We start from the raw sequence: 16,372 nt of genomic DNA, 5'->3' as shown, positions 1-16,372 counted from the left end.
CATGGCACCCCTCGCTTTGCCTCCCTCCACTGGCTCCCCTTTCTCTATTGCATCACACACAAACCACGTGGCTCCTTTTTCATGACCTATCCCCACCCTACCTAGCATCTCTTGTTCACTATTGAAATATCGACTCCTGATCGGCCCATGGCGTCAGCCTCCATCGTCGCCGGCTTGTTACATTTTCAAACAAGAACCTCCATGCTTGGTCCCATGCTGCCCCTCATGCTTGGGAGGTGCTCTCCATAAACATCCTCAAAGCTACCTCATTGGCCTCCTTCAACTCCCTCCTTCAAACTCTCCTATGCCATGATGCCTACAAAAAAATGGACAATGGTTCGGCTGCTGGTGTGCTGAGACCAGTGCCTCTCGGGCTGCCCAATACTGTTTCCTTGTTCTTCACTCTCTGTCTGTCTCTCTGCATCCATCTGTTGTCCCTGGTTTTAATACTTAAATTGTCAGCTCTTTGAGGCAGGGATTGTCTTTTTATTTTGTGTTTGTACAGCGCCTAGCGCAACAGGGGCCTGGTCCAGGACTAGGGCTCCTAGGAGCTATGGGAATACAAATAATTATTCTTGTATTATTTGATCATGAGTGGGTGGGGAAGTGGGATTGGCCTGATGGCAAATGGGAGGGGAGGCCCCATCGCCAGTGACATTGACAAATGGATTTGGCCAGATATTAGAAAACTTTGTGAAGGGAACGGTCTTGCAGCAGCCCCAGGCAGGTGGACTGGATTGGACCTCTAATAGGTGTTTCCCATTTTTGATTGGTCTGAGGCCTGGTCTACCTGGGAAAGTTAGGTTGATATAGATACGGCATTCAAGGGTGTGAATTTTTCACACACACCCTCCCCGAGCACTGTAGCTCTACTGAACAAACACCTGGTGTAGATGTGTCTGAGCACTGAGAATGCTCCCAGTGACCTAGCTCCAGCTGCTTGGGAAGGTGGATTACCTACAGCAATGGAAAAACTTTTCCTGGCGCCGTGGGACGCATCTATGCTACAGTGCCATAGTTACGGCACCATAGCTGTAGCACCTGTCTTGTAGACATGGCCTGATTCCCTCATTCCAAGTTTAGGTATGAACAGGACGGTTTACAGCAGTGTTCTCAAACTTTTATACTGGTCACCCCTTTCACATAGCAAGCCTCTGAGTGTGACCCCCGCTTATACATTAAAAACACTTTTTTATATATTTAACACCATTATAAACACCTGGAGGCAAAGCAGGGTTTGTGGTGGAGGCTGACAGCTTGTGACCCCCCCATGTAACAACCTCGTGACCCCCTGAAGGGTCCCAACCCCCAGTTTGAGAACCCCTGGTTTACAGCTTGTTTCTAGTTGCTGTATAATCCAAGCCATGCTGATCTCAAGGCAGAAAGAAATACAGGCTGTTGTGTATGTGGACTGATGAAAGTTTACTGCCCCTAATCTGTTAGGAGCCTAGAAAAAAGTGTTCAGACTGTGTTATTTATATCCTTATAAGTCAAACTTTAGGCTTATTTTCTAACAGATTGTCTAGCTCACTTTCTGTTTTCCTTATCTCATCTCTCCTTTTCTTGCTGAAAACCATCAGTTTGCGGCTGACCTTACTTTTACTTTTCACCTCATAAATGTTTATTGATCTAGCCAAGCTGTGATTATACTGGAAAGGTGTGCTGCATCCCAGAAACTCTTACAATGTGCCCTGCATTACCAAAGGGGATGTAGAGGAAAGGAAGGCAAATCAGGACAACGGAACACATGTGCTGAAATATACACGTTCAAGGGACATGGCAGGTACCGGCAATCCCAACTGAAGATCAAGGGCCTGAACATTCACTGATTTAAATGACCCTCAATGGAACCTCGGAATAGAATACTTAATTGTGAGAGTCTTTTCACAGACTTCAGCGAGCTTTGGATCAAGCCAGTATAGATCATCCCACAGCGCAAGGCTTGACTTCATATCCGATACGTCCTAGACGAATGAAGTGCTGCTTGAGCGAGAAACGGAAAATCAGGTGAAATTCATTCCTGTGCTGAGGACCTGCACTAGATCTAAGCACTAACTGAGTCCTACTTGTTAGAGCTGGGTGGGGAATAGTTTTCCCATCCTGGGAAAATATTGGTGAATTCAAATAAATTTTCCCATTCTGAATTGAGGTGGGGGGGCGGGGTTAGTCAAAAGCATGAAAATTTTCATGACCCAATGATTTGAACAAATGGTTTGGTTCTGGTCAAGCCAAACATTTTATTTTGATAATTTTGAAACGTTTCATTTTTATTTGAAATTTTTTTTAAAGATGATTCTTACTACAAATTAACTTAAATTTCAAAACAAAAAGTCACTTTGAACCAACAGTCAGAACTTTTTGTTTAGATGATGTCAAAACAGGCGGTTTAGACAATTTCAAAACTTTTTTCAGAATTTTTGTTTGAAGCAGGAAGTTCGTCCAAACAGACCCTTTCCCACATTGGCATTTTTAGATGGAAAATCATTTTGCCATAAATTTCCTGTTTGGTTTTGCCACTTAAATCCTGCTCTGAGAGCACATGGCTTTACAGCTGAGTCTGCGCTAACTTACATCAAGGGCTGAATTAGACCCCAGGGCCAGGGGAGTACAAAAGTGTCTTTATTTGTATTGATATAAAGGTCTATTGTGCTATGCACCATACTCAACACATAACAGACCGTCCCTGCTGCAAAGAGTTGGGAGAAAAGTAAGAGAGCAAAGGAGGAAGGAACGGCAACTGAAAGCTCTGCAGAAAACTCATTCTACAGTAAGTTTAAAATTGGTGGCACCTCTTTGAAGGGAAAGAATTGCAATAGCAGGCAAACAGAGGAAAGGTTGAAAGGGAACATTTGTACTGGTGAATGAAGAAAAAATTTAAAGAGAAGAAACTCAACCCCAGCTGCTTTCTCATAGACTCATAGACTTTAAGGTCAGAAGGGACCATTATGATCATCTAGTCTGACCTCCTGCACAATGCAGGCCACAGTCTCCTGTCTCTCCCATGTCATTAGCACTATTTATTACCATAGGCCCCAATTAGGAGCCCGTGTGCTTATACTGGGGAGACAACGTCCCTGCCTCGAAGAGCTTACCATCAAAGGCCTTGATATTACAAACACCAAAGCACATGAGTAACTTTATCTCTATGAGCAGCCCTGTTGGATTTCTTCTCCTTTCACCACTACAACTTTTACCTTTCACACCTTCCTTTTATTTCCCTCTGACTGACATTTTTTTCCCTTCTATCCATCCTGACAGATGGAGGTCAATGGAATTATATAAAGTTACGTATGTGCTTAGGTATCTGTGGCAGCAGGAACTAAGAAGACAATTGCCACATGACAGAGGAGAAAGAGGGAAAGCTATATCATACAGACAACAACCGTACATAAATATTATGTTCACATCATCATATTGAAATGATTATTCCCTCCCCTAAGCCTCGACATTGTTTGTTAGCAGATCTCTTATAGGCTTGGCTGGTAGCAGTGAGCCTTGAAGAGGGATTTGAAAGAGGAGAGAGGGTGAGTTGATGGATCAGTTCAGGGAAAAGTGTTCCATACAGAATGAAAGAAACGGCACAGATATTTGTAGGACCAATGGACAAAGAGATGGTGGGGGCTGGGCCTGTTGGGAGACTGGAGTGGACACGAAGGATGCAATCATAGACAAGAGCAGAAAAGTGGGGATGGCTGGAGCTGTGAAAAGTCTGTAAGAAGAGGGCAAGAAGTTTGACTATAATATGATGGGAAAAGGGTAAATCAGCAGAGAAGGAGAATTGGGGTAATGAGGTTAGAATGCTGGAGGGAGAATCCTAGCAGCCATGTTTTGAATGGATTGAAGGATTGGAGTCAGGCTTGGGAGGCCGGAAAAGAGGAGGCTGTGAGAATCAAGCTGGGAGAGGATGCTTATGAGATGGCCTAGGGGAAGGAGGAAGAGAGGACAGGATCATGGAAGCTCAGGGCAGGTGAGGAGGGTGTGGTCAGCAGTGTCAAAGCAGAGGAGAGCTCAAAGAGGATGAGGATGGATTAGAGGCCCTGAGATGTGGCAACAAAGGGGTCATTGGAGACCTGTATTTCACATCACTGCTCAGGCAACTGAGCTTTGCTGCAAGCCATTTCCCCTTCATTTGACTGTTCAAAATGTGTCTGGAGAAGGGGCCTTCCCCTACTGAAAAGCCCTATAGACTAGAATAGAAAGTGATAACGTTTCTATTATAGGGTTTTTGAAAAATAAATAATTATAAATAAACCCAATAAAATTAGATTCTGTTTATTAAAATTCCTATTGTTCAGTGTACACTGATAACTGTGGATTAGCAAACTCACATTGTTTTAAGTATATCGAGATGTTTGGGTCACCACTGGAGGATGGTAGCAGCTCACGGGGGGGCAGGGAAAGACAGGCACTCATTTCTCTGTAGGGAGATATTGTGGCTTCCCTTTAGAGGTTAGTTCAGGAGAAACATGAAAGGCAAGTAAAAAAAATTGTGCAAAGGAAATGATTTGTCTACAGGGCTCCTTGTTACATTAAAGTACAGGGGGTGAAGAAAGGGCTCTGTGCATGATGAATGGGGCATCAATTTAATAAAGGCTAGGACACCGGATGCCAGAAGAGCTTAGAATTAAAGTTGGCCTGTTAAGAGTTGATGAAGCCCCTCTCAGAACAGCGTTAACTATTGTCGCATGCACTCAGGTAAGGCCAGATCTGCAGCTGTTGTGTGCTGCAGTAGCTCCATCCAAGTCAATAGGGCTATGTTGGATTATGCCAGCAGTAGATCTGGCCCTAATTAGTCTTGGGTCAAAAGCCTGTTCCCTCAACAGCATAATAATTCTATTTAACACCCCCCCACCCCACCACAGCTGAAACTAAATGTGACTTCTCAAGAATGAAAAACATAGGGAACATTATGACTGTAATTTACCAATAGTTTACATGTGTGGCCTGTCCATGCATGATTTTCTGTCTACAGAATTTGAGAGTAAATAACTTCAGCTCCTCTTGAAGGTGAATAATCAAAGACTGTCCAATGGCATTTTCTTGGTGACTAACTTGTCACTACAGCAAAGTGAAACATTAACAAAAGTTAAATAGATAGGCAGGATCGCTCAGCAAAATTAATTTTCAGCCACGCAGGGCTGGGATCACACAGAGCACAGGAAATTGCAAACATGGCAAAGGAGAAAGGTACAAAGGAAACAGCAAAGAAAAAACAAACTGGTGAGAGATTTTATATTTGTTTTCCTTGCTAATTAAAAAAAAAAAAGACAGAGAGAGGCTGCAAAGAAAATGCTGATGAGTCTAGCAGAATAGGGTTTCTTTCATCTTCATTGGCTGTGGGGCTTAGTGGTTAGAATGTGGGGCTGAGGCTCAAGATTCCTGGGTTCTGTTCCTGACTCTGCCACTAATATGCTACTTAGCCTTTGGCAAATCACTTAACTTCATTGACCCAGATCTTCAGATAGTGTAAATCAGTATAGCTCTGTTTCAGTCAATGCAGTTATGATGTTTCACATCAATTAAGAATCTGGCCCTCTGTATCTCAGTTCATCTGAAAATTTACTCTTATAAAAATGTTTGGATTCAAGGTTCCATAGGGTGTTGTATTATTATGGTCTTAGGAGGAGACAAATTAGTACTTAAGAACCATTTCCCATGGGTTGTGGTGGAGTCTGCATCAGTGACAATTTTTAAATCCAGATTGGATGTGTTTCTAAAAGATCTCTCTGGGAATTATATTGGGGAAGTTCTCTAGCCTGTGTTATGCAGGAGGTCAGACTAGATGATCACAATGGTCCCTTCTGGCCTTGGAATCTCTGAATCAAGTCAGAAAGAAGATTAGCAAAACAATGAAAATATTGCAGTGAATGATATCACTAGTAGCAAATCTTCTCTAAGTGCAGGGTGGAAATAAGTGTACACAGATGCACTGGCCAGGTGGAAAGTAAGCAAGATACCTAAGGAAGTGGTGCTGACTAAGGGAGATTAGACCTTAGAGTCAGGAGAACCAGCCTGTCTCATCTACAGCGTGCCCCCTTTGTCTCTCTGTGTGTTTACTTGCCTGTCCGCTTTTCACTGACATACCCTGGGCAGCCCCTCCTAATTCGCCCAATCACCTTGTCTTTTCTAGGCTCTTTGAGAATTCCTCTGATCCCAGGCTTTAGCGTATTCCTGGATGGAGCCAGACTGGGGGTGTTCCCCAATGAATAGCCTTTCTATTTGTTTCCTCCAGGACTTTTATCTGTTTCAGTTATTTACCTTTCTGGCACAGTACCTATAACTAGAGCTCTGCGCAAAAACAAATTAATATCCTGGGAGTGGCAGCCCGACGTGCTGCTCCTTTCCCCACTGTGGTTCCCGGTAGAACCCTGCAGCGCCGCGGATATCCACATCTGCGGATATAAGTGTGTATCCACATGGGGTTCTACCTAGGTTAGGAGTTTGTTATAGAAGAGGATGGGTAAGATTCTGTGGCCTGCTTTGTGCAGGAGGTCAGACTAGATGATCATAATGGTCCCTTCTGACCTTAAAGTCTATGAGTCTATAACAGCCCCCTTGTGATCCAACTCCACTGCAAGTCACACATCACAACAACCAAACACACAGCAGCCTGCCCCAGAGCCATAACAAAAATACCAGGATTTCCCAGTTTGTCATGCCTCAGACGGGGATCCAATGAATCAAAAGCAAACGAGAAACTGCAGTGGGTATCAGATCTGCAGGACTGGAGAAGGACAATAGTGAAAAATGCCCTAATCATTAATTCACTTGAATGGATTTGAAACCACTTACCAAGTGTCATGGTGGAGTCTCCATCACTGGCAACGTTTAAAAATCAAGATTGAATGTTTTTCTAAAAGATTTGCTCTTTGGGGAGTGCTATGGCCTCTGTGTTATACAGGAGGTCAGACTAGATGACCAGTGCTTCCTTTTGGCTTTGATATCTACGAACTCAAAACCATGGGATGCTGTTAGAGTCCCCTATGAGTACTATGCAGACATCTGTGGGGTGGAAATTACAGCTACAGTGGCACCTCAAAGTTACGAACACCAGAGTTATAAATTGACTGATCAACCACACACCTCATTTGGAACTGGAAGTAGGCAATCAGCCAGCAGCAGAGAGAGACATACACACACACACAAAGCAAATAGAGTCCAGTGTTGTGTTAAACTTAAACTAGTAAAAATATAAAGGGAAAGTTTAAAAAACAAAAAGATTTGACAAGGTAAGGAAACTGTTTCTGTTCTTGTTTCATTTAAGTTAAGATGGTTAAAAGCAGCATTTTTCTTCTGCCCAGTAAAATTTCAAAGCTGTATTAAGTCAATGTTCAGTTGTAAACTTTGGAAAGAACAACCATAATGTTTTGTTCAGCGTTACAAACATTTCAGAGTTATGAACAACCTCTGTTCCTGAGGTGCTTGTAACTCTGAGGTTCATTAAACAGTTTCCCCAGTTACTTTGTAAAGAACAATTCTGTTATCCAGAAAGTAGGAAATCTACCCTGAAAAGAAGTGATTCTGAATCTAGCACTTACCGATTAGGATTGATTGGCCATATGATATTAATAGGACATTTATCTGCTATTATTGACCATGAGCTACTTCAGTGTAACATGCCAAGGAATGGTGTAATAGACCACAGGTAATTCCATTTCAATTTCAAGGAAGTGTATCCTGGGAGCTGAGAAGCCTGGGGCTTGAGCCAACTCCTATTAAAGTCAATGGGAACCCTCCACTGACTTCAGTGGGAATTGGGACAGGCCTTGGGCCCGGGTAGTGTGTGAAGTATTCATTGAAGTGGCTTGGGGATGAGCACTATGTACTGCAAAATGACCAAAGGACTTGAAGGATTTTGAAAAAGCAAATTTGGGGAACTAAGAAAGCTTGTTGGAATATGGGCATAAATTAACACAGGCCGGAGAAATGCAAATTAATGTATCAGGTGGAAAATGGAGGTATTCTGGGAGAGGAAGAATTGCACTCCTCCCTCACTGCCACACACACACACATCGAGAGGAGGGGCGCGGCGTCGTTGTTCTTTGCTGCTGCAGCCCCCCCGCCGCTATGCCAGTAGTAGGGGCACCAGTTTAATAAATAAGCGTGGTAGGGCACCATAAACCAGAGGACAGCCTTACTTAGCTTACATTTTTCTCTGTTTTTGTGATGATGTGTCATTCCCTACTGAGTTGAAGTACACTGCCACACACACAATATCTGTGTGTGTGACTGTGAATTATTAATTAGATATTTGCTCATGATGCAACAAAACCCCTCAAACTCAGTAGGGACACGCAGAGGCATATCACAAAACAGAGAAGTGGTTACATGGTAAGCAAGGCCGTCCTTAGGATTTATGGTGCCCTACGCACTATTATTAAACTGGTGCCCCTATGGCCGACGGCAGCCCGGGGCGGGGGGGGACAAGGCAGCAAAGGATAACGAGACGCCCGGCCCTCCTCCCGGTGGCAGAGAGTCTCAGTTCCCCACAGAGACCCCTGTAGCCTCTCCCTCATGCAGAATGGCCATGCAGAAGGTACCTAATTAAAAGCACTACATTTGGGAATAAAAAACGTCAGTCACAGGTTTTTTGATATGCCCTGAAGTTTGTCAGAGATTTATTTGCAAAAACTTCGTAGTAAGGGGGAGTCAGCTGTCCTGCTGAATACAACATTAAATATTATGGAATACATGATGCAGCTCTTCTCTGTTTTACATTTTCTTAATCAGTATTTCTAAGCTGTTTTATAGTTTAAATGTACTCTTAAGCCTTCATAAAGTAATCATTCCAGATTACTACATATTTAACTCACTGAAACAAAGACATTATTTTAAATTAATCAGTCACAGAGGTTGAGTGTGTTCATAACAATGTTCGTTGCTTTTAGAAAAAGGGAACACTAATTTACTGTGTGTGATCTCCATAACAATAGACATGTTTATGAAATTTCACCAACTTTAAAAAATATGTTTCCAAAGATTTTAGGAATAGCAAAGGATTTTCTATCTTACTAAGGCACTGATTTTCCTGGAGGGTTCTCTTAAAACTAGTTCATCAGGTAGTCAGAAGTAAAGAAAGGGAAACTTGTTTGTCCAGCTATCTGGAAAGAAAGGGGTATTGTCCCTTTAAGGGTGCTCTTCAATGAGGGTGGGGCTGTGTGAAGGGAGAAAGGGATGGACAGAAAGGACAGGAAGACTTTGGAAGCAAGTTGTTTTATTTTTTTACTATAGTAATTAAAAATTAAAATGCGTATTTTAGATAACAGTGGTCTTTTGAAGGATTTATTTAAAAAACGATATGTTTGAAGATCCAAGCATTTAAGGCTAAAGATGATTGTGCATCTAAAAATCTATGCAAGCATTTTTTAGAGATGTGACTTTATAATCTTCACTAACTCACTAATGAAATATTTTTAAAGCAAATTTTAAACTAAGATCCTGTAGACTAACATGTTCTGAGTAAACACTTGATTATATACCTGGGGGTTGGCAAATGCCTGTTAAATGGCTTCATTTTAACTGTGATGATGAAGCATGGTTACATTGGTGAATTTGAGATCATTGATGATCACAGAGCTGGGAAAATTGTTGTTAATCTGACAGGCAGACTGAACAAGTGTGGTGTGATCAGTCCCAGATTTGATGTTCAGTTGAAGGACCTGGAAAAGTGGCAGAACAACCTTTTGCCTTCACGTCAGTTTGGGTACATAGTGCTGACAACTTCCGCTGGCATCATGGACCATGAGGAAGCAAGGCGAAAACACACAGGAGGCAAAATCCTGGGATTCTTTTTCTAAAACTTGTAAAACAAGCATACTAATAAATTGTTCAAATGGAAAAAAAATGGCTTCATTACCACTTGAATTGCTCTTTAACAGTTTCATTGTTGTGCTAATAGATCTGGCACACCGGAAGGCCTTTTCACTTTTAAGTTACTAGATCCCCATCCGGAGTAAGAGTCACCAGGCTGCAGCAGCCAGTTGTGGGAGCCTGCAGGAAAGGTCAGAACAGGGATAGGAAATCGAGGAGGGTGGCCACTAAGACCCAGTGGTGCCCCAAATTTTCAGGTGCCCTACGCAGCCCCGTATCATATGCTGCATGTGCCTAAGGATGGCCCTGATGGTAAGACTGAGCCTGGAATGCTGAATTCAGTTCTCAGCCCTTTTTTGGCAATTGGAAGGAATTCAGAGAAGACCAACAAAACAGCTGATCTTGCAAGTCCCACTACAGCAGAAGGCTTCTGAGACAGCCATTTGGGGCTGAGATCTGTAGGAACAGCTCATGAGATTTTTGACATCAATGAAACCAACCCAACCCCCTAGTCTAGCATTAAATTAATCTGGGTCCAGATCCAAATACTGGCTCATTGAACCATCTTAAAATGTACAAAGTCTTGAGTCTGATTATAATTTTACTTGCACTGGTTTAAGACCATTGTCACTCCATTGCCGTCTCTTGAATTCCTCTTTACTGACACTGTTGTAACTAACCAGAGAATCAGCTTAACAGAATTTAAGGCATTTGCAACAACCGTAGATGATCAAGTCTTATTTTGTATTCATTTGCATCTCCCCTTATTTTAGCTATTTTCAGGTTTATTCTCTTAATTCTGCAGAATCAGGGCTCATCTACACTACAGAGCCTATTTCAGCACAAGTAGGTTGGCTTAGCACCGTGTGTAGATGCAATGTCAGACAATGAAAGGAGGAGTTTTTCTGCTGGTGTAGGAACATCATCTCCTTGAATGACATTGGCAATGCCAATAGAAGCATTCTTCTGTCAACATAGCTGTGCCTGTGTCTACATGGAGGACTTTGTCAACATAGCTCTATTGTTAGGGGCTGTGTGTTTTTTTTTTTCACTATACCAGTAAAAGTTTTAGGTGTAGACCAAGCCTCATTTTCAGCGTCCTGTAAAACAAAATAACATAGATTGCCGGTGATATGAATTTTTCCCCACTTCTGTCTGCTAATCTTTGTTGGTCATTAATGGTGTAAATATCTTTGCAATGCTTTTGGTAAGTTGTGTACTAAGCCCATTACCTCATACAAGTTTTCTTACCGGTTCTAAGTAAATCGCTTAGCTTATGTAAAGCGTGGGGTTGTTCAGGTCTGACGAGAGAATGGGGAGCTGGTACAAATTACCGGGGCCCGGCGGTCCGGAAGGGGGCCTGGCTTCCCTGGCTTCATCAGCCCTGTTTAGCTGGTCCGCCCTTGCTGGGGGGCCCCCCAAAAATTTTTCACCAGTGCCCGAACCCGCTCTCGGCAGCCCTGGGGTTGTTCAAGTGCTCAGGATAAGCAGGTGCAAGACTATGGAAAAATCAAAGCATCAAAGCTAGCAGCATGGGAGACCAGTCCCACATTTCCCATCCTGTTTTTATTACTGGTCTAGCTCGTTTGCTGCTGGAGTTCCCACTGCAAACCTGTGCATTGGTGGAAGACCAGAGCCTTCTGTGGCAGGGCTGTCTGATGATACACCAGAAAAGCAGCTAGGTCCTGATGCAATGCTCACTGAAGTCAGTGGGGGATCTTTCCAATGACTTCAGTGAGCACTGGATCCGACTCATAATCATCAAGAGAGATATTTCAAATGGACATTTAGGTCTAGTGACTGACTCACAGGGTGACTGTGGGTAAGTCACTCTCTCTCTGTGCTTCAGTCTCCTCATCTGTGAAATGAGGATAATATTACCCACCTCACAGGAGACTAAATTAATGATCTGCTGTATATGCTCTGCGACCCTCAAATGAAAGGCTGTACTGTGCAGGCATGTAAGGTATTGTGACGATTAATAATCAGGAGACAGGCCTGCAGTATTATGGAGTCAGCATAAGCATCCAAAAGGGGGGACAGGAGATCTTTCCTCACAGCTGTGCCAGCAGCTAGGGGTGCTGCATCCCCACCAATGCAGTGTATCTTGCACAGAGGCGGCCAGATTCTGACCGGGCCACCTTCTCAGCTGGTGCATTGAAGTCAACCTGTGCTGGTCTGCTTCACAAGAGAAGACGTGTTCTTACTGATGATTAAGGTGCAAGGGGTAAAGCCAGCAAGAAGTTGGTGGGGCTTCCCTTTATGATCAAAAGGCAGTTTTCCTGTGCTCGTGTTGGACAAGTGTCTGGTTGTCCGTATACAAGATGGTAATGGTCAGACCCAGGTGTCTCTAGACCGGGCAAAGTCATGGATCTTGGGGAAGGTGGGACAGGAGCTCTTCAGGGAGTCTTGGTGGGTGTGGAAATACAAGATGGGAAATTCCAGGAGGGAATGGATATGGGGCTTTATAGCAGGCAGTGTTGCAAGTGTGGCCAATGCATCAGGGATATTTTTTGTGGAACAGAGCTCCACAGAGTCCCTTGCAGAAGATTTATGGGGAGGGGCATATATAGGCAAAGGGCATTGGGTGTCTATTGGTCCAATCCTGCAAGGAGCTGAGCACCCTTAACTCCCATTGTCTTCAGTGGGAATCAAAGGATCACTGCACCATGCAGGAGTCATTCAGCACCATGGGGGGCACATCAGGAGGCCTCCAGAATGAACTTGCTGAAGGGTTTCTATAGGGGGAGGGATTTAGGCCTTCTCACAGGGGGAAATGGGGCAGTGAATTGGGGGGTCCACTTGGGGCTGCCCTGGTGGAGCATGAGGGAGGGATCTGTATGGGGGCAGCAAATTAAATGGTTCTACAGGGGATTGCAGGATTGCTGTGGGGAGCTGAATGTGGGGAAAATATCAAGTGTATCTATATGCTGAGAGCAGAGTGGGACTTATTTAATGGGGTTCAGGAACCCATCAGGGCTATGGTCTGAAAGGTGCAGCAGAGGTTGGCACCACAAGTATAACCCACAGGTAGCTTGTTAGAGAGACAAGGTGGATGAGGTAATATCTTTTATGTTGTCACTGTGCTATCCATGTGGTACTTTTCTCCAGTCCACCTTTTAGCTCTGGAAAGAATTTAATAAATCTGTTAAAGCAGCAAAGAGTCCTGTGGCACTTTATAGACTAACAGACGTATTGGAGCATGAGCTTTCGTGGGTGAATACCCACTTCGTCAGATGCAAATCTGTTATTACTGAGACTGGCCTGAGATGCAAACTTTGCTCCTAAATCTGAGCTTCAACAGGCTCCAGAGGTGTTTGGATCTGGCATTTGTTCTTGGGATCATATCTCTGTGGCACACGGTTCTTTGTCGGGCTAGTTCATGCACGATAGCCAGGGGAGTGCCAAACAAACAATGCAAAGTGCTGAGAAAACCAAATCCGTTAGTGATTTAGGATGAGCTACTACAACAGCTCCGTTGTTGTCATTCCTAGTATCATCCCCACCAGTGCAGAAATGGGCTTGATTAGGGTTAACTTAACTGAATCAAACTCCAAGCCCTGTGGTTGGAAGTCTTCCAGTCAACTCACAACAACTACATACCATGGTGTGAGACGAGGCGAGAAGAGAGATGAACGCTTTTCAGAAAAACAAATCCAAGGAAACTTTGTTCACTTTTATTCCTGCAGGAGATGATCCCCCCAGAGGAGGTTTCTCTTCTCAGAAAAAATCCCCGGTGAGTATATTACATGGGGCTTCCTTTTTTTGCTTTCTGTTTTGTTCACTCCAAACCTTTCAGGATTGCTCTGTTCCTTCCCTTGTCGTGCTGTGCCTGCAGACAGACACTCCTTCTTGCCTTGGACTGGAATTAGCATTAAAAACTCAAAACAAAATCCCCTCTGCTAACCGGATTAAATTAAGAAAGGGCAGTTTATGGGGGAAAATGAGCTGTCAGATTCTTTGGGAAATGCAGCTTTGATTCCTGCCTTTTTCCTGGAGGCTCCTTCTCTTGCAGGATGGTTCCTTTGAAGTGAAGATTTGGAGGGCAGGGAGGAGTGTAGGGGCTCCGGAGTGGGCCTATTTATTTGCACAGTTTGTTGTAAAGCCACTACAGAGGCAGTTTCCAGATGCTGCTGAGCAGTGAAACAGATGCGATGCTAGCACTGGCCATTGCCACGCATTCCAGTGCTCCCTCTCCAGAGTGAGAGGCTCCGGTTAAAATCTTCAGCTGAGATTTAAAGGCAGATCTAGCAAATCATTTTCTCGCTATGCAGCTCTGACATGTGTGCTGCCTCTCAGGCTAGTTCTCATCCAGCGATTGAGACCTGCGCATTTTGTCATGCTTCCGCTGAGCCCAAAGTTTGCTTTTTCCGGACCTGACTTCTGGGGCCCATAAAAACGGCTGCTATTTTGTGCTTGCAAATGGGAATATTTCCTTTTAATTCTAGAGCCAATGGGACTTAGGCACCTATAACATACTTTGGAGGATCTGGGCCCTAAATCAATATACAGACACCTTCATATGGGGCCTGATTTTCAAAGGTGACGAGGGTCAACTTCCTTGGGATCTGTGAGTGCTCAACAGTTCTGCAAATTATGCCCTTATCTAGGTAACAGATTCTCCCACCTCTATATACTTTGAGGAGCTCATTACTCCATGAGCAGCACCACTGATTTCAAGGGGACTAGTTGCAGAGTCAAGTGCTACTACTCAGTGTCAGTAAGTGTGGCAGAAGCTGTCCTAAGTATGGATTAAGTTGTCTAATTTTAGATACCCAAGTCTAAAAGTTTTGCCCCAAGGCCACAGAGCAAGTCAGTGATAGAACTGGGACAACAACTCAGTATTTCTTAACTGTCAAGCCTGCCTTTGGTTTTATGCTGCCGCCTCCTGCTTCCTAGATGACATCACATGCTGATGCAACATCAGTTTGGGAAGATACCACTTCATTGGTTCCTCGCAACACAACATTGCCACATCATGATGCTGAAGCCAAAACTAAAGACCCGATACTGCAGACAATTGCTACATACAGCGTTCGTAGTTACAGCTGGGCGAAGTTTTTCAGATGAAACTTTTTTTCACTGAAAAATGCAGTCAGAGTGACCAAAACATTTTACAAATCCGTGTCGAATTTGCCATTGTGTTGGTTGGAAGAAAAGAAGATTTTTTTCCCCCTAAAAAATCAAAATGTTTTGTTTCATTTGAAATGTTTGTTTTGTTTGAAACAAAACATTTTGATTTCTTTGATGCACAATGACTTTTCACATTGAAATTTACTTCAATTTTATTTAAAAAAGTTAGAAAATGAAAAAATCCTTCAAAACTAAAGGAAATGTTTTGCTTCAAGTCAAACAAAACACTGCATGCCCCAAAATGATTTTTTTTGATTTGTCAGAGACTTCGTTTCTGGTTGACCTGAAGCAATTCCATCCTTCACTCTAATTTTTTCCAAATGACCAGAGAACCAAAAAGTCACAGCTCTGTTAGTGATTACTGAGGTGAGAAGTGCACTTTGACTTTCAGTGGGTAGTAATCGCTACATGCGGCAATAAGCGTCTGCAGAATTAGGCCCTAAATTTGTAACTTTTTAAATTTTCTGCATGCTAGCCGCACAGGACTGTGAAAATCAGGAATCTCTTGCAAATTTTTGGATAGGCAGAAATATTCATGTAGTGCACTTTTATTTCTGTTTGCAAAAAAAAGACAGAATTGCATACTTCCCTTTCTCTGCTTTTTCTTGATTACAAACAACTTGTTGGAGAAAGGCAGACATTACACTCTGAGGTGTGAATGTGTATGTGTGTGTGCCTGGGCGTGCATCCACACTTGCAATATTTACAAGTTTTTATGCTTAGGGGGGTTAATTAACAAGGGGTGCTAGTGCAGAAATCTGAGAAATTAAGCCACCTTGTGTAGGATTTTGCTTACAAACTGTATTCCAGACTTTATAGCTACAGAGTAAATAATAAATAACATTAATAACAATTGCTCAGCCTGGGCACATGGTCAGAAGGTTTCTGAAGAAACAGGTATGATGGCTGAAGTCTTTATCCCATAAATAAGAGATGAAAAATATGTTTGAAATGATGCACCAAAATATTTGTGTTTAGACAAATGGGGTTAAATTCTTGAAGGTTTAATTTTTTATTCTTTTTTAGTTCACTCATACAGTCTTTCATTGCTCTTGTACATTCCTGGCCAAAAAAAAAAAAGGGGGGGGATTGTTAAACTGGTATTTGAGGTTAAAATATTCTGTCACTCCAGGAATTAAAATAAACCCCAAATGCCTCAATATTTGGGCATGCTTGAATAAACATCTATTTTGGCATCTGTATTTGTGTTTTGTGAGCCATTTTTGAGGCTTAAAAAAGAGGAGATCAGTATTTCCATCCTTCAGGAGCTAAAATCTACTGGGAAGACCAGATCTCGTGTCATTTTGGCCCCATAATATGGCTCTTTAAGAAATTAAAAACACAAACACCACCCATGAGTAGGCTATGATTTAGTCATGGGTATTTTTAGTAAAAGTCATGGACAGGTCATGGGCAATAAACAAAAATT

At 43.0% G+C, this 16,372-nt stretch overlaps 1 protein-coding gene across 16 annotated transcripts in view; it reads left to right on the top strand.

Annotated features, from left to right (window-relative positions):
- Positions 1 to 16,372, top strand: part of SLC15A2 (solute carrier family 15 member 2) — a 124,795-nt gene that overhangs the window by 60,440 nt on the left and 47,983 nt on the right. For 13 of the 16 annotated variants that reach the window (XM_039495707.1, XM_039495699.1, XM_039495706.1 and 10 more), the window contains one exon: positions 13,500 to 13,546. The exons of 1 other annotated variant lie outside the window; for it this stretch is intronic. In XM_039495707.1, the coding sequence (XP_039351641.1) occupies positions 13,500 to 13,546 (47 nt within the window). Of the gene's footprint in view, positions 1 to 5,114; positions 5,221 to 13,414; positions 13,547 to 16,372 lie in introns of those variants that run through there. 2 more of the 16 variants (XM_039495697.1, XM_039495696.1) reach the window with 2 other exon arrangements.

This window comes from Mauremys reevesii, linkage group 11 (genome assembly GCF_016161935.1).
Source record: "Mauremys reevesii isolate NIE-2019 linkage group 11, ASM1616193v1, whole genome shotgun sequence".
NCBI lineage: Eukaryota > Metazoa > Chordata > Testudines > Geoemydidae > Mauremys > Mauremys reevesii.
This window is presented reverse-complemented; position numbering and strand designations above follow the sequence as displayed.